Below are 24,665 nucleotides of genomic sequence, written 5' to 3' on the forward strand. Positions count from 1 at the left end.
GAAAATAAATAAGTAAATAAATAAGTTTATTTATTTAATTATTTCTCCTCCTTTACTGGAGTCGCATAACAGCACCTTCTGACAGTAGACTATGATTATTATGATTATTATTATTTATTTTTTTTATAATCGGCTGTAAAATGCAAACTGTGTACAGAAAACCCCGTGGCTAAAAGCTGCTTTTCATAACTTACAACCCGTGGCTCCAAATGACCCAAACTCCAAACGTGAAGAAGGACCCATATAACGTCATTTTATCTTCAGTAATCTGTTTTAACTTTAGAAATAATAGATGCAGTTGCTGCTCTGAACTCCAGTCACTGTTTATTTGTCATCAACAGTAAATAGTTCAAGATGCAACAGAGAAGGATTTAAAAAAAAGGAGAAGCAGAAGCTCCTTTTAGGTTCAGAGAAAAATAGAAATGCTTGTAGCTGTAGGCTGGGTCAGACTTTAGAAAGGGCTTACAGGGGTAGCAAGTCAGGGCCCCTCGTTTTCTGGGGCCCCAAACATTTATTTATTTATTTTATTTTTATGAATGCATGTTTTGCAGACATTGTACTTTATGTAAAACTCATCGGTCCATAAAAGGTGAGGTGTTTTAATATTGATGCATTGTTTTCTTTTAAAGAAGATAAGCAACACAATTTGAGAATTATGGAGTTATACATTAGTTTGGGAAGAACATGAAGCCATCTGCCAAACATTTTAAACCAACCATGCATCAGTTAGTACCCTCTGATGTGTAGTCCTCCCTAACAATGTACTGTAATTTGCATGAGTGAAATAATTTTTTGTGGATAGGGCACCAAAACGTCAGCAGAGGGCCCCTCATCCTTCTAAATCTGGCCCTGGCTGTAAGTATCTGGTGTTGACTGAATTGGGCCTTGAGGATCTCATGGAGAACACAACAGAAAAAGATTAAAAACTTGAGTATGTGTGGCTTGAAGTACTGAAGATGACTTTAATATCAGCCAGAGCTTTGGGGGAACTGTGATAACCTGTTGGTTTGTTGGAGGTGAACGGAGAAGTTATGCAAACGGTTCGGGCTCATGTAGCCGGCTCAGAGGAATGACCGAGGCTACGGAAAGAATGTGAAGACCGCCAGAAGCTTCAAGCTGCTGGCCTTGCCTCTATATCAGATCGATCCTTTAAGTTCACGTGCTAAGCCTGACATCAGGACCACATTTTTCAGAGGGCTGCTGGGAGCTAATTACCGTTATACTACAAAGTTAACTTTTGATTGCATGTCCAGGGCAGGTGCATACTTTAGGATATGGTCAGTTACATTTCTGATGGTTTTTCTTCTGTTTCAGACTCTGACATTGACCAAGAGGACAGCCATGTTTACAGCCAGACAAGAGATCAAGCTGTGAGTAGACTCAGCACTGATTCTTCCAGAAACTCTGCAGACACACTACCTTACAGCTGTCAGTCTTAGTGCACCAGGATGGATGGTTTGGAGACATTTCACACCAGAAGCTCTGGTGCTGGTGTGAATCTGTAGTACGATACAGTCCAGGACAAATTGTTAGAGTTTTGATCGGTTTTGTGGATGTTTGAAAGTAAAATTGGATCAGTGGGGAGCTTATTCTGCAAGATTTTAGCTTCCATGTCTCAAGCACATGGTCTGTTTTGGTCTGGCTTGGAAAACTGCTAAAAAATGAACTTTTTATCATTCAAATTCCCATTTTCCGAAGCAAATACTGAAAAATAAAACCATTCGGAACACCAAGGACATCTGTCTGTATGCTTTTGTAAAAAAAACCTATTAGCTCCCCTGGTAAGAAAAAAAGTATTAAAATGTTATAATATTTAGAATCTAATAGAAAACATTTTTTAAAAATCTGAACTTTGAAGTAAAAGTAGGTCTGGGGAATATGATGGCTATAGAAGAAGACTGGTTTTGGTTGATTTGTCCATATTATGAATCATTATCCTGCTGAAAGATCCGATTGTGATGTTTTCAGTATTCTGGTAGAGGACACCAGATTTCTGTTCAAGATCTCCTGATATTTCAAAGAGGTCATTATGGAAAACAGACCCACAGCACCACATATCATCCACCATGCTTAATAGCAGACATGAGGTGCTTTTCCAAATATTAATCCTTTGTTTTAGACAAGACTGACCTGCAGTGTTTGATGCCAAAAAGCTTGATTTTAGTCTCATTTCACCAAAGCATGCTGTTCTAGTTTAAATCCAGGTAGAGGTTAGCTAGCTCCTATTTTATGCTTTGTGATGGTAGGGCAAGGAAAGCCTTTTTCTGGTATGTCTCCCAAACCGCTAGTCACCAGTTGGCATAGCATCTAATCTTCGTTATTGACATTTGGCGACCTTAAGATGCAACAGTTTTGGTGCAGTTCTCTGCAGCAGATTGTGCTTTACTGTTATTTCGGCAGGTTTTGATGAGTAGCGATTTTCTTGTAGTCTTTTTCTGCATTCGGAGCTCGACACTCACTCATCTGTCTTACTTAAATCGTATGTTCTCTTGTCTTTGCCTTGTTGAAGAGAGGCTTAAAGAAACGAGCCGCTGAGCCACATCACATTTAAACGACAGGAAGACCTAAATTACTAGTTATAAGTTCCAAGACACTTTTGAATAAAGAGAATCTAAGAATAAACAGATTCATTTGAAAATTTTAAGGCTGCAGAAACATGGGATTTAGATTTTTTATTTTAAGGCTTTTAACACATAGTTTCCAGCCCTGCCAACTACTGTGGAGTGCACTGTTAATTTATGTTAGTCATATTATAAACTGTTATGATCGCTGTTCATAAAAGAGTATTTAAGTGTGCTGAATTCGTTGTTTCATGCAGGAATAATTATAACAGTATCACTATTTCAGGCACTGAGCTCAGTGTGAGAACCGGAAACACCTTACTGGAGTCAGCCGGTCACACCAACAAGTGTCGGGACACAATGTTTTCACAAGATTTACCATGTAGGGGTTCATGAAACAAAAAGTGGAAGCAGATATGGGAGACTGGGTCATGACATGCTTCCTCCAGAAAGAGGGCAAGAGGTAAAGCTGTCTAAATCCAGATCAGTGGCAACCGGAAGACAACAAACCCAGTGGTACCAAAACAGGAGTTTATGGTCAGATGTTCCTGAACTCTTGACTCTACAGTGGATGGATTTAAATGTTGGTTATTGTTATGTGTTTGATGAATTGTTTGACTTTTTATGAATTGATTATAACATTTGTACTGATTAGACAATGTGAACTGATTTTATTAGAAGGGTAACTACATGCTTTTTTATACACATTTTTTAGATTTAGATGTGATTGGTCAAACCACTTCCTATTTAGGGGGTTGTTCAACCATTCTGATGTGTCTGCCTAATGAAGGTCTGTGACCAAAACGCTGTATGTAACAGGGTGCAGAGTTTTTCCCATTTTTCTCCTGGTTTGTTTGAATTTCCATAGATGTAGTAAAATATGTTCAAAGACAAGGCCTATTTTTATTTTCAGAAGCTCATAACTGTCCTTTCAGCTTTCCTTAAACTTATGTCTAAAATTTCAAGATCTCCAGAGATTGCATGTTTTAGAATTGACAGGAGGTTCTTTTCTTTGTTTCATAAGACATCCTGATCCTAAGTGGAAGGATCCTACAGTATGAACAGTATGCAGTGCTGTTAAGGAAACACTTTCTCTCTGCATATAAGATTTTATTTTTGCTGAGAGTGTTTGCCATCAACTGCACCAACAACAAAACATTTTTAAGTTTCCAAACATGGAAGATTCTTCTAATTTACCTCTGAGGAGCAGCTACACTGAAGCACTCAAGAGCTGAAGTGTGAAAAATCTCAATGTAGTTTTCTGCATTCAGGTGAAAGAGAAGAGGAGGTCTCCCCCCTCTACAAGATCCCCTTCGGCCCCACAGCGCAACCCTCACCACAGCGGCGCCGCAGACGAACAGGAGAGCCCAGAAAGAGTGGTGAGCCACATTACAATGCAACAAATACATTTCTGTCCATACAGCGAGACCACAAGCAGTCAGGCCGCCTGTGTGCTTAGAGACATGCAAAAACGTTCATACAAAGAAAATTGAAGTACCAAAATAAGAAGAGTATGGAAGTAAATGAGTACATGTTGTGAAGCTTTTTGTTGGAGAATTAACAGCAAAATACTCCTAATGTGGGATTTTGTTTTAGATCTTTGATTTAACACTTATCTTTTATTTCAAATGTTCTATTAACTAATTATTCAGAAGCTTTCCAGACTTGAAAAGTACCTGCGAATGTTTGGAGAACATTCATTTTCTTTTCTTCTTCTCTGGAGTACACTTCAACATTCTGCTGAGAAAGTTCCTTGTTATGTTTCTGCTTTTACAAACAATATGTTCAAAATTCTGATAGTGCTTTTGCGAAATGATATATTTCTTTTTTGGTGTCCGAACATTTAAAACAAACAAGAACAAATGAAGGAGGATTCACTGCATGCCGACTGTCTATTTAAAAGGACTGCTGATTCATTTTGATCTGTTTGATGTCCTGAAAAAAGCTTATTGCAGAACACAGCAGAATTTTATTAATCAGACCGGAAAGAGAGAAAAGGGTGGAAGACATGGAGAAAAAAGTCCCAAGGTCAGGAGTCGAACCCTGGATGGCTGTGTTGAAGACTAATGGCTTCTGCATATGGGGCGCCCGCTCTACCTTTGCACAAAGCACCACCCCAGACATATGCTTTGCTAAATACATCTAATATGAAAGAAAAACTATCCACTTTGAAGATTTTTCCTCAGTCATTGCCTGACTAAGGCTTAGCTTGTTTGACTACATAGATAAAACCATTGTTTAGTTTTCAGTTACAGTAACCTGGTTTACTAATGCATGTGCATGTCTTCTTTTTCTTCTATTTAAGCCAAAAGGAGCCTTATAAATTGATGACAGCCAAGGGATGTAATTTTAAATGCTGTTTAGTTCTGATACATGTAAAGTCTGGGTGGTTCTTCACAGCCACCAAGCATATCCAGCCTGCACCACAAGAGTTTGCCTCTGATCTGCTGAGCTGGTTGTTCACCACGTAAACAAGCTTGTGTTTCTTCCTGCTGGTATTCAGAGGAATATCAGTTGGGTCCTTTTCACCCAGCAGCAGGTGACCAACTGCAGCTTGATCCAAAGGCAACGATGAAACGTCTGAATCTGGAAGATCTGAACCTGCCTGCTGGCTTCAGGGCTTTTGTGAACACATAGATCCTCATTTCTAAACTAAAAAAAGGCTTTTACAGAATATTTGGTGAAAAATAATTGAAAATAAAAAGCACTTTCTCTTTGTGACCAGTTTGAAACATGAAACTCTTTGTGTCTGTGTTACTGATCTGCAGGCAATATTTTTATTTATTAGATTTTATTTATTTATTAAGAGTAACAGTATAGATCATTCAATAAATCACTAGATGGGAACTAATTCTCACTGAAGTTTTAACATATAATCTTCCAAAACCTGGTACAGTTTTACAGTTTTACAGAAAATTTGCTAATATTTCTGGGTTAGTTTTGGAAAATAATTATTAAGTATGGCTTAATTTAAATTTGTTAGCATTCCTGAAAGTGCACTGATGCAGACAAATTTGTGTGTACCCTTTCGCAATAAAAAATTAGGCAAAAGTGGCTGTGCAGTATGTTTTGCCTGGGTAGTCTTGAGTCTTCACTGTATCCTGCACAGATCCATGGTTCCTAGAGCCAGAAGCTGTTAAGCAGATCCTAAAACAAACTGAACCCCCTCTATGTTTTACAAGTAGGTGATTTTTTTTATTTGTTTTTAAAGCTTAATTTTATCTAGATTGTTTTTGTCAGCGTCTGTCTGTCTGCAAAATATCTTAAAAAGTTATGAACAGGTTTGGATGAAATTTTCAGACAAGGTGCGTATCAGGACAAGGAACAGATGATTAGATTTTGATGTTGATGTTGATGCAGAGCACCATCTGCATGCAGGATCTTTCTTTTAGGATTATTTCTCATTGCCAGACCATGGTGTGACAACTTCCTACATGGTTCGTTGCCCCGCCAGCAGCAGACATGCAGATTCTTCCAGAGAACAGCTCATCAGTATAGAAAAAAGCTGACTTGCATCGCTGTCTACGACTGTACACATAAACAGGTCATGGCTGATCAAAAAATCTCCACTTTTGTCTCAGCAGCCCATAGACACCTTATAAACTTTTACAAAAACTTTAAAGCTTGTTAACATGAATTTTGAATTCTAGATGGTTTTCTGTCAATAGTTGTCCATATTTGAACCTTCCTGGGATTCTTTCCATTGAGCCTAATATGGTTTAAAATGTGTAGGGTTCAAATGAGTCTGATCAACCTGGAGTTGCATTTCCTCTTGCCTCCACGTTCTGGGAGGTTGGCATCAGTCCCAGGAACCTTATACTGTTTGGCTCTGACTTACTGACATCTATGGTTACAGGAACATGAAGCTGCTTGGAGATAGAGCTCAACATGGATCTCTACAATCTGTTTCCTGATAAACACAGACAGCTGTAATTGTAGCTTCCTCCGGTCCACGCTCAGATTCCGTCCCCTTTGTGCACTGAAAACAGGCTGAAAAGCTTGAAAGCACCTATGATACCAATAAGGTTAAACAATTGAACAGTTTAAAGTGTGAATGTTAAGCAAAGATTAATAGTCTCTTTAGGGGTTCCCACAAATCACATTTTTATAGCGTATTGTTGTAAAATAAACAATAAATCTTTTCACAGTTCTTTCATTTTCTCTTTTATTTATTTACTCTATCAGATACTAAAGGGATGCAGGTATAACCTAATTTGTCTGAATTACTTTCAAGAGAAATTAACATCGGTTCACGAAGCTGTAAGAGTACCAACACATTTTTCCAGGCCTTATCTTTAAGGTTTTTTCTTATTTATTTTCGTACATTTATCTTGATTTTACCATTGGGTAATCTACCTATCACTAGTTTTATAGCCGCTACTCTTATGCTGTTGTTTATCTAAGGTGGACACTGTGCTGTATCTGCTCAGAGTCATCTGCTATCTACAGGTGCAGAAGGAGAAACTACATGCCGAGCTGAAGCAGGTTTTGAGTCAGAAAAGAAGTCATTTAAGAGAGTCAACCTGCAAACTGGCCCAACCAGAGATGGATTCAGAGCCGGCAGAAGAACAGACAGTAAGCAGGGCAATATTAATTACATATTTTGGGTTATAAAGGGGTTTTAAATTCAGAAACAACAGTGGAAATGTGCATTGGAGAACTTCCCTCTAAAAGAAATGTATTTAAATTTAAGACTAACCTTCCAGTCTTATCACAGACCAACAGAAACTTTGTATGTGAGGATATTGCTTGTTTGTGTCTGTGTTTCCTAGTGTATGGAAGAAGTCTCTAAGTCTGTGGAAATCGTGGTGGAGACGGAGGCAGAGGTTGGAGCCAGCGGCTACAGTGTGACAGGTGGAGGACATCATGGGATCTTTGTTAAAGATGTCCTCAAGGACTCTCCAGCTGCTAAACACCTAAGTCTGCAGCAAGGTACCTGCAGTCATTGGGCTCTTTTCGGAAGCACAACTTTATGCAAACAGAGAAAACTGAAACCATAGAAATCACAAACAAAACCTAAACAAATCTGTGTTAGGAGGAAAATAAGGCAGACCCGGAAACCCAACATTGTCCATTATGTGTTTATTTATCAAAAAGCATTATAAGGGGACAGAAGAGTTATACAGTTTGTTTCAGGAATAAATCAACAAAACATGTTTGCATTTTCATATTTGTTCTTATTTTATTCCTCAGATGAGTTTGTTTTTTCCTTAACGTTATATTGTAGCAGCCAAAACTACCAAGATATTAGCTCAAACTAAAAATATCCATCACACATCTGCAGACTTAAGACTGTGTTCCAGGGAACAGGTGGGTCAGTACCACTCAGAAAGAAACAAAACCAAATGTTTTACCTTTTAGTTTGCTCCAATTTATTCAGAATAAATTAATAAAAGATTAATTAAATGTTTGCAGCTTTAAAGTGTTTGAAAATGTTTTCACTGCAGACAGAATTATTAATGGCAGAAAGATGAAAATAAAAACGAAGCTGTTATGAGAAATAGTCAAGTAACTCATAAACATAATATTGGTTTAATTCACTCATTCTAATAAGAATTTTCTCTTTTTTTACTTCTTGTAGCCCTTTCAATTTTTCAGCTTCTTTTAGAGAATTTTATTTCCCTAACATTTTGTCCACATTTTAGATGTGCTTGGACTGAAAAACAGCAATTATTCGATTCGATCTATTTTTTTCTGCTTTGTTCAGTTTTGTCTACCATTTCCATTGAGTTATACAAATAATCTAAATTACGTTTGTCTTTACTAGAGTAAAAAATCATTTATATTTGAGTCGCTCTTACACATTTGAGCGTTGTGTTGGACTCAGGAATTTGCAACCATCTAAGATGCAGCATAGATTAGCCTCTCAATTCAATTTGGATCCAAATTAATAGGCGCCAAGTAGTCAGTTATCTTCGGGAACTGACTCTTTGTATTTATGTTTCCTCTTGTGACTAACTCTAACCCTAACCCAAAATAAAGGTTAGCTCTAAAGTACTTGGCAATAGTAGGCAGGTCACAGCACAAATGTTATGAAACATGCATAAGTTTGCAAGTATACACACAGATTGATATTTACTGACGTTCACACCAATTTATAATCTCCTCTCTGTAAAGGTGATCAGCTGCTGAGTGCGAAGGTCTACTTTGACAACGTGAGGTATGAAGATGCACTTCGGATCCTTCAATGTGCAGAGCCCTATAAGGTCAGCTTTCAGGTAAAGAGGACTGTTCCTAAAGCTGAAGTCAGCGTCCGGCCAAGAGTTCCCAGCGGGGAGGTCAAAGGTCCCAAAGCCAAGATGGCTAGAATGGTAATCATCTATTTTCTTTGATTTTAAAAGACAACAAATCCTTGAGAACCATTGACTTACATTTAAAATGTGTAGTTACTGTGATCTAATCTGTGTATGCTTTGTGAAAATATATGTTTTGTTTTTGTTTAATAGTTTGCTGTGCTCTGTTTTAAACATTTGAAATTTGCAATGTTTGTTTTTTATTTTTCTGACTTGGACCAAAACAATCTTTTAATTTCAAGGTATTTTCCCCACTGCAATTATAGATTCATTTAAGTATTTTTTAGCTGTTTGAGTATATTAAATGGTGCTATTGTTTTGGCTCTTTTCTAATACTGTTAGATTTTGTTGCTCTCACAGAAAAGCCATTCATTTCAAACCTCCGTTATATGGTTTTCTTCTTTCAAGCTTATCCTTCACGGGGGGGCTTACCACTGCCCTCTGAAAGAACACAGATAGTAAATTTTGCTCTGAACTATAACTGCTGAAGTAGTTTGCTTTAGCTTTCCATTATGTTTCTCCAAATTTAGGGTTAACCCTAGTTTTTGTAGTTAATCTTAATCCTAATCCTGCAAATAAATCCTCTCAAGTTTAATATAAGATTATCTAAAAAAAACAAGAAAATAAGTTGATTTTGGGGGGGTTCTGTTTTTTGCTCGGGTTAATAGAATTTTTTTGGAAAAATAATGAGGTTTCACTATCCAAGCAGAGATGAATAACATAGCAAAACTATAAACCATGCAAAAACTGACACGTAAAAATGCCTGATATATAATTCCTTTGAAATGCAAAGGAACTTCAGATTTTAGACTTGAGTTGCTTTAGATGTTGGAAATTCATGTAGGGCAGTCTCTTGGAGCAGTTAGCTTGACTGTCCCATTAGAAAGTATTCCTGTTTCTCCCAACTTGGAGCACTCTAACAGCGGTCATCTGCAAGTAAAATGATGACTGCTTCTAACTGTTCAACACAAGCAACCACAAAAAATACCTTTTAATACTGGATCCGAGCAGCAACAAAGAGGTTGGGCAAAAAGCAATTTAAATGTCCCATGTCTCTATACGGAAAGTTTATTTGTTCAGATTGCACTTATCCACCATAATACCATCTTCAAAAACATTAATTTCTGTTTCAGAGTGTGAAAGGTATGAAACCATTCAAGACCCAGAAGAAACGAGGGGGTCGTTTTGGTCTGAAGAGACTGAAAGAGAAGCGCAAGGAAGAGCTGGTGATAGAGGGAACACCCCCACGGCTCGAGACAGGTGACGTTGATGTGGAGTTTTCACTTCCTAAATTAAAACAGAGGAAGAGCACGAAAAGTGACGTAGATGTCAGAGGAGCAGGAAACAGGGAAAAGGCAAAAACAAAGATCAGGTTGGTTCAAATATAGGTGAAATATAATGAATATTGTTCTGCCAGGATGTGAAATATTTTTATATGGTTGTCTACTTACAGCTTTGACTGTGTGTGTTTTTTTGGGTTTTTTTCTCCCAGGTTCCCACACATTAAAGCCAAGGGATACTGTGCCACAGGAGGAAATCTGGAACTTGAGGGACATGAGAACATGCCTCCATCTGAGATACCTAGAGCTAAAGTGAAACCCAAAGGGAAGGGACACAAGTTTGGCATAATGTTTCCCAAGACTAAACACACAAAGTCAGGTTCTGCTATGGAAAGTGGATCGGTGGAGGTGAGGCCTCTAGAAATAACCATCCAGCCACCATTAGTGGAGGTCGCTCTGTCTAGTAAAAAAGACAAAAATGTGGAGAAGAGAGGCTCAAAGTTTAACCCCCCTGATGTGGAGTTTGAACTCCCCTCAGGAAAAACTGAGGTGTCTTTGCCCACTGTGAAGGGAACCACAGACATTAAAGCTCCTAAAGTGGGCATCAAAGGAGAAGCTGATGTACCTCAAGGGAAGGTTAATCTAGATGTTGGCAGGGAAGATGCAAAACTCAGAATGCCAAAGTTGAAACTACCCAAAATCAGACTCTCACGCCATTCGGATGAGATAGACGGTGAGATCAAGGTGAAATCTGAGGGAATGAAAATATCTGGTACTGATTTAAAAACTCCAACAGCACAAATTAGAGGTGATGGAGAAATTAATCTTCCTGAAGTGGAGGTCACCAAACCAAAAATTAAAGGTGATATATCTGGAAAAGCCCCCTCAGTTGAAATGCCCACCGCTGATATTTCTTTGCCAAAATTAAAGGGAAAGTCTGACACAAGTTATTCACCCCAAGGGCTTGAAGGAGCAGAGAAGTCAGAAATCAACATGTCTCCCATCCAAATCTCTGTGCCCGATCCTGGTCTGCAATTTGATTCTGGAAGGAGAATTCCAGATGAAGTAGAGGGCACTGTTAAAGGACCCAAAATCTCTGTGCCAAAGGTTGATATCTCTTTACCAAAGGCTCCAGGTGTAGATATTAAAGGACCAGGAGGTGCAGGAAATTTTAACGCACCTTTTGTTGACGTCTCTTTCCCGAAGATGAAATCAGATGGTGTAGATGTGGATATAGACCATTATGTTGGTGGTGATGGAAAGTTTAAGCTGCCCGATTTTGACGTAACTCTCCCTAAAATGAAGTCACCAGAGGAAGATGTGGAAGTGGGTTTCAAATTGCCCAAAATAGATTTAACTCTTCCAAAAAGCAATGCAGGAGCAACTGATAATGAGGAAAAGGGAAGATTTCAGCTACCATCCGTTGACATCTTGCTTCCTAAATTGAAGGCAGGCGAAGTCGACACCGAAGGCCAAACTGTGAAAGGTGGCAAATTTGTAACACCTGGTAAGCCATTGCCTAAAGGAAAAATAGAGGGAAACATTGACGTAAAAGGACATGCTGAGGGGGACAAATTCAAAATGCCATCAATAGATGTGTCTCCACCAAAGCTAAAACCAGAAGGTCACACAAAAGCACCTAAGCCTGAGATTGAAGGTGAGATTTCTGTTTCTTCTGCAAAGATAACTATGCTAAAAGGAAAGGCAGAGGGTGATGTCGAGATAGGAGGTCAAGATGCAAAAGGAGGGGAATTCAAAATGCCTTCTGTTAACATCAAACTCCCACAGACGGGAACTGCTGGAGCAGAGTTTGACATTCAGGGACCTGAGATGCCATCAGCAGACATTTCTTTACCTAAACCCACAGGTGAGGTTGACACTGAGGGAAGAGTTGACGGAGGCCAATTGAACACACAGTTGGTAAACATTTCTCTCCCAAAAATTAAGCTTCCTGAAGATGTGAAACTAGAAGCTCCTGAACTTCCAAACATCGACCTCTCCCTTCCAACATCAAGTGAAATAGGCAATGTGGAGTTTGAAGGAAGTCGTGGTGCCAAATTTAAGATGCCAACTTTTGACATCTCATTCCCAAAGGGTAAAACTGAAGAGAGAGAAGTGGATATTAAAGACCCTGCCATCAAAGGAGGAGCAAAATTCAACATGCCATCTCTTGACATTTCTCTCCCTACAATAAAATCACCTGAGGGGGGAGCTGACATCAACATTGAAGGTCATGAAATTAAAATTAAATCCCCTAAGGCTAACTTAGATGTAAAAGGAACTGAGATCAAAGAAAGTAAAATGAAGTTACCTGCAAAAAATATTTCCCTTACAAAAGAAAAAGTAGAGGGGAAGGTAAACGTTGAAGAGAAAAGAGGCAAGTTGAAGATGCCTTCATTAGGTGCGTCCTTTGCTAAGGTGAAAATGCCTGAGGAAAACATTGAAATTGAAGGACAATCTGTTGACATCTCACTTCCAACAGGAAAATTAGATGTGGACAAAGGAACTAAAAGTAGGGGAGGACATTTTCATTTACCCTCAGTTGACATTTTTCTACCTAAAATAAAGTCTAAGCGAGGTGATATCAACATCGAAGGGCCAGAACTTGGAAGTGGACAAATAAAAGCGCCAACTATCGACATCTCTCTACCACAAGGAACTTTTGAAGGTGACATTGTTATTGACGATGGAGGTAATAGGGCCAGATTCAATGTGCCATCTGTAGATATCGACTTACCCAGTGTTAAAATTCCAGAAAGAGATGTGAACTTCCAAGGTCCAAAAGTCAAGGGTTGCAAGTTTGAAATGCCCAAAATTGATCTCTCATTACCTACAGGGAAAATACATGGAAACATTGATATTGACATTCACACTGGAAAAGATGGGAACATTGAAATACCTTCACATGAAACCAAACTTCTTAAAGGCCAGGGCAAATCTGGTGTAAATGTCAAAGTTCCTGAGGGAAAAGCAGGAAAACTCAAAATGCCTAAGTTTAAAGTTTCTGCTCCGAAACTAGATGTACCAGAGGGTGACGTCAAAGTCCAAGGACCAGAAGTTAAAGGAAACACTGAAATGCCAGCAGTTGATATTTCACCTCATAAAGGAAGAATAGAGGGAGGTCTTGACATTGACAGCCATGAAGCTAAAGGAGCCAAATTTCATATGCCTTCAATACACTTTAACCTTCCAAACATAAAATCTAAGGAAGCTGGTATCGAAGGACAAACACTTAGCGTGCCATCAATGGATATTTCAGCACCCAAAATAAAATCTCCAGAGGTAGATGTCAGCCTCAAGGGTCCAGGTGTTGATATTACACTTCCAAAACCTAAAACTGATGTTAAGATTGCCATTAACGACCCTGAAATTAAAGGGGGAAAGACAAAAAAACCAACATTTGACATTTCAATGCCAAAGATAAACTTTCCTGAGGGTGAAATCAAATTAAAAGGTCCTGATTTCAAGGGCAAGAAGATTGAGTTGCCAGACATTGATATTTCACTGGCTAAAGGGAAATCAGATGGTGAAATTGATGAACATGGTTGGAAAGGTGGAAAGTTTCATATACCCTCTGTCGATTTCTCACTACCGAAAATTAAAGCAAAAGGACCAGAGGTCAACATAGAAGGGCCTGAACTTGAACAAGGAAACATCAACATGCCTGACATTGACATTTCACTTCCAAAAGGAAAGGCCGACGTTGACCTCAATGTTGAAAGTACTGAAGGAAAGGGAGGAAAATTTAAAATGCCCAAATTTGATATTTCTCTTCCAAGGAAAAACCTACCCGAGGGCCATGTTGATGCACCAAAGGTTGACATTTCTCTACCAAAAGTAAAAGGAGATGTTGATGTTGATATAGAGGGCAAGTTTCAACTGCCCTCTATTGATGTTTCTCTGCCTAAAATAAAAGCAAACGAAGTTGACATTGATACTGAAGGTCCAGAACTAAAAAGTGACATCACACTACCAACAGGAAAGGTTGAGGGTGATCTAAGTTTCAAGGGCCCTGATGTAAAAGGAGAAAAGTTTAATTTGCCAGCTGTGGACATTTCATTTTCCAAAGGAAAAGTTGATGGAGATTTTGATGTTGAAGGTTCAAAGATAAAAGCTGGTAAGTTTAAAATGCCAAAATTTGATGTCTCCTTGCCCAAAGTAAGTCTTCCAGAGGGTGATATTAAAATAAAAGACCCAAGCATCAAGGGAGGGAAGATTGAGATGCTAGACATTGACACATCGATTCCAAAAGGAAGACCAAAAGGGGAAATTGAAACTGGAGGGCATGCATGTAAAGGAAGCCAGTTCCAAATGCCCTCGGTTGACATTTCTCTTCCTAAAATCAAAGCTAAAGGACCAGAGCTGGGTGTTGAAATTCCTGGAGTTCAAGGTGGAAAGGAGAATATATCTTCCCTTGATGTTTCTGTACCTAAGTTAAAGTCTCCTGAATTAGATATCAGTCTTGAGGGTCTGGATGTGAATGTTGATGTTTCACCACCATCATTTAAAGCGGAGAGTGATGTCAATGCTGAAGAAATGGATGTTAAAGGAGGAAAATTTAAGATACCAAAGTTTGGTGTTTCTTTACCAAAGATAGGTCTCCCAAGAGTTGATACCAACATTGAAGGACCACAGATGAAAGGAAAAGCTAAAATTACAACTGGTGATACTTCACTTCCAAAAGGTAAGGCACCAGAGATAAATGTCGAGGGTCCTGAAACTGAAGGTGGGAAAGTAAATTTGCCATCTTTAGGTATTTCTCTAGCGAAAACACAGTCTCCTGATATAGATGCTAATCTCAAGGGCCCTGATCTAAAAGGAGGAAAAATAAAAATGCCTGGTGTTGATATTTCCCTCCCTAAAGGAAAGACTGATGGTGACCTTGATGTTGAGGCCCCTGAGACAAAGGGTGGGAAGTTCAAATTACCAAAATTTGATATCTCCTTACCAAAGGCCACTCTCCCAAAGACTGATGTAAGTGTTCAAGGGCCAGACATGAAAGGAGAAATGGAAGAGCCAGCGGCTGACATTTCACTGCCAAAAGTCAAGACAGATGTAGAAATTGATATAGCCAGCAAGTTTCACATGCCCTCGGTTGATATCTCTGTTCCTATAATCAAAGGAAAGGAAGCTGTTGTTGATATTCATGGACCTAAAATCAAGGGTGATGTGTCACACCCTAAAATCAAGTCTTCAGACACAGATATCACCATCAAGGCCCCTGAGATTGAAGGAGGAAAGGTTCACCTACCAAACATGGATGTTTCTTTTCCCAAAGCTAAAGTTGAGGGCAATGTCAATGCTGAAGGAATAGAAATGAAAGGAGGGAAATTCAAGATGCCAAAATTTGATGTTTCCCTCCCAAAGATTAATCTCCCAAAGGTTGAAGTCAATGTTGAAGGGCCAGATATGAAAGGGAAAATTGCAAAGCCAACTGCTGATATTTCACTCCCAGACGCAAAAACAGTAGGAGATATAAATATTGAAAGTGGTCATGGAAGCAAATTTCATATGCCCTCAGTGGATTTCTCTCTTCCGAATGTCAAAGCAAAGGGAGCTGGCATGGAGATTCAAAAACCTGATTTCAAGGCGGATTTGTCCCTACCTAAAGTAAAGTGTCCAGAGGCTGATATCAGCCTTAGAGGCCCTGAGGTTGATCAACCAATCCCAGACATCTCATACCCAAAAGGAACAACTGAGGGTGGCCTTGAAGTTGAGAGCCCAGAGGTAAAGGGTGGTAAATTTAAAATGCCAAAATTTGACATGACCTTACCAAAGGTTATTTGCCCAGAGAGTGATTTGAAGATAAAAGGCCCAGAGCTCAAAACAGGGAAAATTGAGTTGCCAGACATTGATTTGTCACTTCCCAAAGGAAAAGTAGAAGGAAACATTTCAACTGAAGGACATGCTGGGAAGGGAGGCAAATTCCACATGCCAAACATTGACATTTCTCTTCCTACAATGAAAGCCAAGGGAACTGAGATCAATCTTGAAGGTCCAGAATTTAAGGGTGGAAAACTCAATATACCTGAAACTAACATTTCACCCCCCAAAGGAAAGGTTGATGCAGACCTCAGCATTAAAGGTCAGAAAATAAAAGGAGGAAAAGTAAACCTACCCAAAGTTGATATTTCCCTTCCAAAACTAAGTGTACCAGAAGGTGGTGTCAAAGTTGAAGGGCCTGATGTTAAAGGAAAATGTGAAATCCCAGCCACTGACATCTCAACATTTAAGGGAAAAGTTAAGGGGGATACAGATATTGAGGGACAAAGTGGTAAAAAAGGCAAGTTTCAATTCCCCTCAATAGATATCTATTTTCCTAAAATAAGAACAAAAGGAATTGATGTAAATATTGAAGTACCCGAACCCAAAGCTGAAATATCAGCTCAAGGTGGACAATTTGAGGGTGATCTAGATGTTGAAGAACCTAACGTTAAAGGGAGTAAACTTAAAGTGCCCACATTTGATGTCTCATTGCCCAAAGTGAATCTTTCAGGGAGTGAGCTCAAAATTAAAGGATCTGCAATCGAGGGAGGGAAGATTGAGATGCCAGATGTCGACATATCACTCCCCAGAGGAAAAACAGGAGGAGAAATTGAAGCTGGATTGCGTTCCACCAAAGAAGGCAAGTCTCACATGCCTTCAATTGACATTACCATTCCTAAACTAAAAGCTAAGGGACCTGATGTAAATGTAGAAGGTCCTGAAATTCAAGGAGGAAAGATCAAAATGCCTGGTGTTGATGTTTCCCTCCCTAAAGGAAAGGTTGATGGTGACTTTGATGTTGAGGCCCCTGAGATGAAGGGTGGGAAATTTAAGTTACCAAAATTTGACATCTCTCTACCAAAAGTTAGTCTCCCAAAGACTGACGTTGGTGTTGAAGGAACAGACATAAAAGGAGAAGTAGAATTACTACCTGCTGACATTTCACGTCCAAACATAAAGACAGATGTAGAAATTGACGTCAACGGTGCTACAAGCAGCAAGTTTCACATGCCTTCGGTTGATATTTCTCTTCCTAAAATCAAAGCAAAGGGAGATGTTGATATTCAAGGGCCTAAAATCAATGGTGATTTCCCATTTCCTAAAATCAAGTCACAAGAGGTAGATGTCAGCCTCAAAGGCCCTGAGGTTGAAGGAGGAAAAATTCATCCGGCAGCTGATATTTCCCTCCCCAAAGGAAAGGTTGGTGGTGACTATGGGTTTGAGTGTGTTGAGGGTAAGAGGAGTAAGTTTAAAATGCCAAAAGTGGATGTGTCTTTACCAAAGGTGAGTCTTCCAGAAAGGGATGTTAAAATTAAAGGCCCAGACATCAAGGCAGGAAACATTGAGATGCCAGACATTGATTTATCACTTCCAAAACCAAAGGTTGAAGGAGAAATTGATACTCAAGGACATCTTAGGAAAGGAGGCAAAATTCATATACCCTCTATTGCTCTTCCTGATATGAAAACAAAGGAACCACAAGCCAACATAAAAGGTCTTGAAGCTGATGTCAATATCAAGGGTCCTGATGTAAAAGGAGGAAAAGGCGGAAGGTTTCACATGCCAGCTCTTGACATAAATATGCCAAAGTTTGATCTGGATCTAAGCCTTCCATCTGGTTCAAAAGATAAAGGCCTTAAAGTTGAGGTCAGTGGACCTGATGCATCTGGAGATTTGGAGATGTTGGGTCTCAAAGGTTATCTCAAACCAGACCAACTGAAAGTAAAGAATGAAGATGTAGAAGGTACAGGAGCATCACTAAAACGTCCCTCAGTCAAACTACCAACAGTTGACATCTCAGCCCCAAAGGTTGATCTAGACTTTGGACTTCACAAACCTAACGGTGATGATGTTGAAGTTGAGCTTTTGAAAGCAGAGGGAGGAAGACCTTCCTCAGGTGGCAGCTTTGATTTACCTAATGTCTCCCTCAAAGTACCTAGTTTCACTTTCCCTAGGTTTGGTGTAAAGTCAAAGAGTGGTGACTTGGAGGCATCAGGACTCAAGACAAATGCTTCCCTCCATCAGCCAGATGTTGAAGGAGAGATTAGGGCTCCATCAGTAGAGTTTGATGAAGATGGAAAAGTCAAAATGAAGAAACCCAAAATAAAAATACCTTCATTTAGGAAATCTAAAACGGATACAGATATATCGATGCCATGTCCTAATGTTGATGTTAAAATGAAAAAAGGAACACCTGACCTTCGTCAACTGGATTGCAGAAGTGAAAACACAGACAATAAGGTAAAACATAAAGTCAAGTTCCCCAAGTTCAAAATGTCCTCTCCAAAGGTTCAACTTCCGGAGGGAGAGGTTGATGCTAAAGTGGAAGCAGAAGTGAATAAAAAGAGCAGCTTTAATGCACCTGATGTCACTCTCAAGTTACCAAAGTTCTCATTCCCAGTTTTTAGCTCCAAAGAAAAAGATTTAAGAAAACCAAGTGGTAAACCTCAAGATCAACCCAAAGTTAAGATGCCTTCTGTTGAGCTGTCATTTCCACATGCTAAAACACCAGAAACAGAGGTGCTTCTCCCTAAAGCAGAAGTTGATGTTTCAGAGGCAGATATTAAAGGGTATGAAGGAAACCTTAAAATTCCCAAAATGCCTAAAATTGATGTTTCTATCCCCAAAGTAGACCTAGATGTATCACTGCCAAAAGGCAAATCCCACAAGACTGAAGGACCTGATATGGAACTTAAAGGAGGTGAAGGGAAATTCAAAATGCCTCAAATAACAATGCCAACATTAGATGTTACCCTTCCTAAAGGGAGACCTAAAGATCTCAAAGCAACTAAAACTGAAATAGGCGATGCTGGAGGCAGTTTTAAAATGCCTCACGTCAAAATGCCCTCTGTTGATATAACTGTACCAAAAGCTGATATTTCACTGTCAAAAGAAAAATCGGAAACCTCTGAAATCGACATGGAGGTTAATACAGAGCAAAAGTATAAAATGCCCAGGGTTGACATCACTCTTCCAAAGGGTAAACTTCAAGGCAACAAGGCACCTGAAATGGATGAAGAAAGAGGAAAAATAAAAATGCCTCACATAAAGATGCCACATGTTGATATCTCTCTCCCCAAAATGAAGACTAAAGGTCCAGAGGTAGAGATCAGATGTGAAGGGGGAGAATTCAAGATGCCACAAGTCAGCATGCCCTCTGTTGATGTTTCGCTCTCTAAAGGAAGGGCTGAAGGTCCAAATGTTGAGGTAGAGGGCAATTCTAAAGACAGATTAAAGTTACCTCAGTTTAAAATGCCAAATGTTGATGTCTCTCTGCCCAAGGGACAGATTAAAGGTCCAGATGTAGAGATCAACGGAGAAAAGGGTACATTTAAGATGCCACAGATCAATGTGCCATCTGTTGAAATATCCCTACCCAAAGGAAAAGTTGATGGTTCAGATATTGAAGGTGACGAAGGAGAGAAATTCAGAACGGCAGACATAAAAAGGCCTTCAGTTGACACATCAGTATTTAAAGGGAAAACTACAGATCCAGATGCTGGGATTACAGGGAATGTAGGAGAAAAATTTAAAATGCCTCATTTGAAAATGCCAGATGTTGACTTGTCTGTCCCCAAAGGGAAAGAAAGGTCAGATGCGGACTTTAAGGGTGAAGGTGGAAAGTTTAAGATGCCACACATTGGTATGCCTTCAGTTGATATATCATTACCCAAAGGAAAATTAGATTTTCATGAGGTTGAGATAGAAGGAGGTAGAGAAGGCAAAATAAAAATGCCTCACCTGAAAATGCCAAATGTTGACATCTTTCTACCCAAAGGTAATGCTGAAAAAATTGAAGGAACAGAGTTAAATGTAAAGGGAAGCATACCAGAAAAGGCCTCAGGAGACACTTCTCTAGAAAAAGGTCAAACTGCAGGTCCTATCCCTGGCATTAAGAGTGAAGGAGGAAAGTTCAAGTTGCCAAACGTTGATATATCTCTTTCCAAAGCAAAACCTTCTGTGGAAGCTCCACAGGTGGACATAAAGAAAGAAGGACATCTCAAGATGCCAAAAGCAAGTACTGACAAAACTAGTGGGGAAATTGAGGCAGAGGGAGGGACCATCAAACTCCCACATATCAAGATTCCTAAAGTTGATATTTCACTCTCTAAAGGTAAAGGCAATGAAGTCCCTACTATGGCGATGGAAGCTGCAGATCCAGATGCAAAACTACCAAAGGGAAAAATATCAATGCAAAAGGATAAATCACCTAAACCTGAGACTGGGTTACAAGAGGTAACACCAGACCTGATGGTTGATTTACATGTTGAGGGGGAGCGCAAAGGTCTCGAGATGAAAATGCCAACAATAGATATTGAAGGTCCAAAGAAAAACATTGAAGTGAACATAGGATTTCAAGGAGGAGAGAGTAGCATGGGAAAGAAAAAGGTTGTATTACCAGACTTGGATCTGAACACATTGCGAACTGAGAGCAAAGTTAAGGGGAGGAAAGTCAAAGGAGCAAATTTCAACACTGGAGTGCCAAAAATGAAAGGTGTTGAAGATATAACCGTGGAAGTAAAACAAGGTGAGGATAATGTCAAACCTGATGGCCATACAACTGGCAAAGGTCATATAAACATCACAGCTCCAGAGGTGACGTTACCAAATGTTAGTCTCAAAACAGGTCCAGGTAGCAAAGAAGGCAAGTCATCTGCCAGTAAAGAAATCAAAGTCCCTAGAATACCTGATATAGAGTTTGATATTGGTACATCACAAGCTGAAGATGACAAAACAGAAACGGAGAAGAAAGTCAAGATCCCTAAATTTGGAGTCCCATTACCCTCCATCTCTTCTCCTGAAAGAGGGATGGATATCTACAGACCAGACGTTCGGTATGAGGGCCCTAAAATACCCAAAGTAAAGAGAGCTGTTTTTGTCTTGGTGAATCCAAATGAAACAGAGCAGGTAGCTGCAAATATTACTCCCCCAAGAAAAGAGGCAATGGGTGAAAATGAAACAGAAGATGTCAAAGTGAAAATACCCAAAATCAAAACGAAGTCAAACTTTGGGATGTCTAAAGATAAATCAGCTGAAAGAGAAGCAGGGGAAGAAGAAAAGTCAATGGGAGCAGAGATTAAAATGCCAAAAGTTTCATTTTCGTCAGGCAAATCAGGTTCTCCGAAGGGAGAAGGTTCAAGTTCAAGTCTCAAAGGAGAAAAAGATGCAACTCCTCAAAAGGACTCCAAGGATGATAAAGGGACATTCAGGGGTAAAATCAAATTACCAAAGGTGGAGCTTACTAGTCCATACAGCAAGATGGCAACAGGGGATGCAATGGGAAAGGATTCATTATCAGGAGAAGCGAAAGGAGACATCCGAGAGCTGGAAACTCCAGACAAAATGGTCTCAACGGAAATAGTGTCATCTCATGCCAGAACAGAGATGTTGAACAGGGACAGTTCAGAGTCTCCTGTTGGTTTTGGCGCAGAGTTCACTTCAACAAAGGTTCAGATGTGGAGTGAGGCGGACAGCAGAAGTAGCAAGGCAGAGGAAAAGGAGACTACCTCCTGGTTTAAGGTCCCCAAGTTCACGCTGAAGCCCCATGCCACAGGTAAGGACAGACCAGTCTTCAAGCAAATCTATCATAAATGATCATTTCTAGTGTCTACAGTGTGTTCTTCAACCACTAACATATCTCTTCCTGATTTGTCTTCTCTCACTGAAGACAAAGTTTCGTTTCAGTCCTGATTTTCTTACTTATCCTGCCCACTTTTCCTTGTTTCCTCTCTGTCTACTATCTGTCCCTGTCTGCTGCTCCCAACAGGCTTCCTCCAGATAACCCCAGAGGGCACACCTCAGGCCAAGCGCAAAGGTGAGCTGGGAGGGGAGGCTGAGGTCTCCGGGTCCTTCTGCCTTCACACCTCGGGACTCGACTTTACCAGCCAGCAAATGTCTGAAGAGCACCAAGTCCCTTCTGCAGAGGAGGAAACTGTCACAATGGTAACCAAAACCACCAAAATCACCAGACACCTGGTTACCACTGAGACTCGAACCGGTGAATCTTCAGCAACTACTCACCAAGTGTCGGACTATAAATCTTGAGAATGCTGTACTGATATCTAAAATACATTTAGATTTCTTTGTTTCTGTGTTTTTTTAGACTGATGAGGTTGCAGTGTTTTAATGTGGCAAAAAGTTTATATTTTATATTTTATCAAGTTAGACATGATTGTGATGAAATACAAGGACTTTTTATCAGCCAGCATTACTATCAGTATTACAGCTATAGAGTAATATATAGTTGGAGGTTTTTTCTTTTTAAATTTGACTATTTTTGTTATTCATTTAGTTCTGGTCGGTCTTGATAATCGCATTTTAAATATAAACACATCGGGTTTTTGATTATTTTGTTTGTTTATTCAAAGTGCACAGAAAAAATCAATTTACACTCACCAGCACAGTCAATTATATCAACATTTTCATAAATAGTTTGAAGTCATTTATGCTGAGCAACCAAAAGACACACGCAGTATTATTTATGTAAATATCTTTATATTATAGCTTGTTTGAAGCTGTGTCCCTGTAAAGCAAAATGTGATTATTTTCATATTCACCAGAGTTAAGAGGAGAATTAATGTTTTTGATCCTTTTTGTTGGTCTTGCAGGGAAAGTGTAAGGTTATACAGATGATAGGCTGTTATTTTCTACCATAGATTTATATTGAAGGCATTTAGTTGATGCTATGTCTCAGAGTTTATTAGTGTTGTGCGAGCACGATGCTCTGGGTTCTTTTTTCAAACCTGTGACCTTCTAGTTGCAGATTGTGCTCAAACATTTACGCCAACGTGCTGCTAGTCTGTTTATATTTATATTGACGCTGTGCATCGCCTGGAAATCACACAAATGTATAGTCTGCTAAAGAAATCTGGACTTCAAGACTCTTTCATGATGTGGCTTTTTTTTTCTTGCCAAAAAAATGTAAAAATAAGATAATGGGAATTAAGGGATTTATTTTAAAGGCTCCAACAAGGGGCTGCATGGTGGCGCAGTTGGTAGCACTGTTGCCTTGCAGCAAGAAGGTCCTTGATTCGACTCCTGGCCTGGGGTCTTTCTGTATGTATTTACATGTTCTTCCCGTGCATGCGTGGGTTCCCTCAGGTTAATTGGTCTCTCTAAAATGCCCTTAGGTGGGAATGGGTATGTGCATGGTTGTTTGTTCTGTGTGTTGCCCTGGGATGGACAGGAGACCTGTCAAGGGCATAATTCGCCTCTTGCCCGTAGACTGCTGGAGATAGGCACCAGTTCCCCCACGAACCTGTATGAAAGAAGCGGGTACAGAAAATGGATGGATGGCGCTAACAGAAAGCTGTAAATCTTATACTTTTGTCCCAAATGATCGTTTTTTGGCTGCTACAATGAGACTAATTAAGGAGTGGCAAGCCTTGATTTTGCTCAGAAGCCAAAGAGTAGCAAAACGTTTTTTATGTAAATAAAAAACAGTAAGATAAAAGTACCATTGGCTTTGATTCTAATTATTTTCTAAATCTGACATTGTTATAATCTGCATGCATTTCTATACAATGAGCACATAACAAGAACCTTTCAAAACGGTGCCTGCCATTGAATCAATATATTCATCTAAAATTGAGCTAGTGTTACCATTCAGATCATTTTTATCTCTAGAATAAGAAAATGCTGCTTACAATTTGCTTACAATATTCAGTAATGTGTATTGCAAAATATTTATTTTAAAGTGAATGTAAAATATGTGAGAACAAATCTGTTAATTTAATTTGATTGTTTGGTTTTCCTTTGTTGGTAAATGGAATGAAGCAACATTTAACACTCAGGGGGGGCGGGCGGTTTACAAGTTAAAAATGGTTTCAAAAAAGCTAAGGAAAGTCCAGATAACAGTGAGTGGGGTATACTGTATGTGTATAGATGTTTTAACCTTTCTGGATGAATTACATGTTCACATTTCCTTTGGATTTTAAAGTTTTCAGAACCAAGTGTTGTGCCAGTGCTGCATTTTAAAACTGCCTCATCAATAAAATAGTATTCGCTCAGGTTTGTTGTTTTCTGCCGTCTCCTTGGTATCATGTATAATGATTGTCAGGGAAGCAAAACTATGTTTTCTCATGTCTTTTCTGCTGCACAGATGAAGCATGTAGTTGAAGTAAGCTTAACTTAGATAATCCCATGTAAGGATTCAGAAGTTGGCTAGAACTCTGATTATCACCTCTGTGTCCTGGCCCATTCATTAGCAGTTTAACTTATTGGTTTTCACAAAGTGGGACAGGCAGATATTCATTGTTTTTTTAACTTCTGATCTTTCTACCTCCTGCTTTAGAGTTAGTTAGAAATCAGCCAGGATATCAGGAAAAGAATTGTTGGATCTCCACAAGTCCAGATCGTTCCTAGGTACAATTTCCATATGCCTGAAGATGTCAAGTTCCTCTGTTTAAACAATTATACACAAGTATAACCATCCTTAGAATGTCCAGCCATCATACCATTTAAGAAGGTGATGGGTTCTGTGTCACAGAGATGAACAGATTTTGGTGCAAAAGGTTTGAATCAACCCAGGAACAAAAGCTAAAGAC

At 39.3% G+C, this 24,665-nt stretch overlaps 1 protein-coding gene across 1 annotated transcript; it reads left to right on the forward strand.

The window, feature by feature from the left end:
* The first annotated feature begins 1,245 nt into the window (after positions 1-1,245).
* Positions 1,246-24,128, forward strand: prx (periaxin). Its single transcript, XM_047392771.1, has 9 exons — positions 1,246-1,258; positions 1,315-1,370; positions 3,833-3,940; positions 7,011-7,136; positions 7,334-7,493; positions 8,679-8,872; positions 9,988-10,226; positions 10,347-21,673; positions 21,887-24,128. The coding sequence occupies exons 1-9, from the start codon at positions 1,246-1,248 to the stop codon at positions 22,162-22,164; spliced, it is 12,501 nt and encodes a 4,166-aa protein (XP_047248727.1). The 3' UTR covers positions 22,165-24,128.
* The last annotated feature ends 537 nt before the right edge of the window (positions 24,129-24,665 follow it).

This window comes from Girardinichthys multiradiatus, chromosome 18 (genome assembly GCF_021462225.1).
Source record: "Girardinichthys multiradiatus isolate DD_20200921_A chromosome 18, DD_fGirMul_XY1, whole genome shotgun sequence".
NCBI classification, from domain to species: domain Eukaryota; kingdom Metazoa; phylum Chordata; class Actinopteri; order Cyprinodontiformes; family Goodeidae; genus Girardinichthys; species Girardinichthys multiradiatus.

Bases quoted from the DNA above. Each gene is read 5' to 3' on its own strand.
- prx (XM_047392771.1), top strand. The intron at 1,371-3,832 runs GTGAGTAGACTC...TTCTGCATTCAG, and splicing joins GCCAGACAAGAGATCAAGCT to GTGAAAGAGAAGAGGAGGTC. The intron at 8,873-9,987 runs GTAATCATCTAT...TTTCTGTTTCAG, and splicing joins AAGCCAAGATGGCTAGAATG to AGTGTGAAAGGTATGAAACC.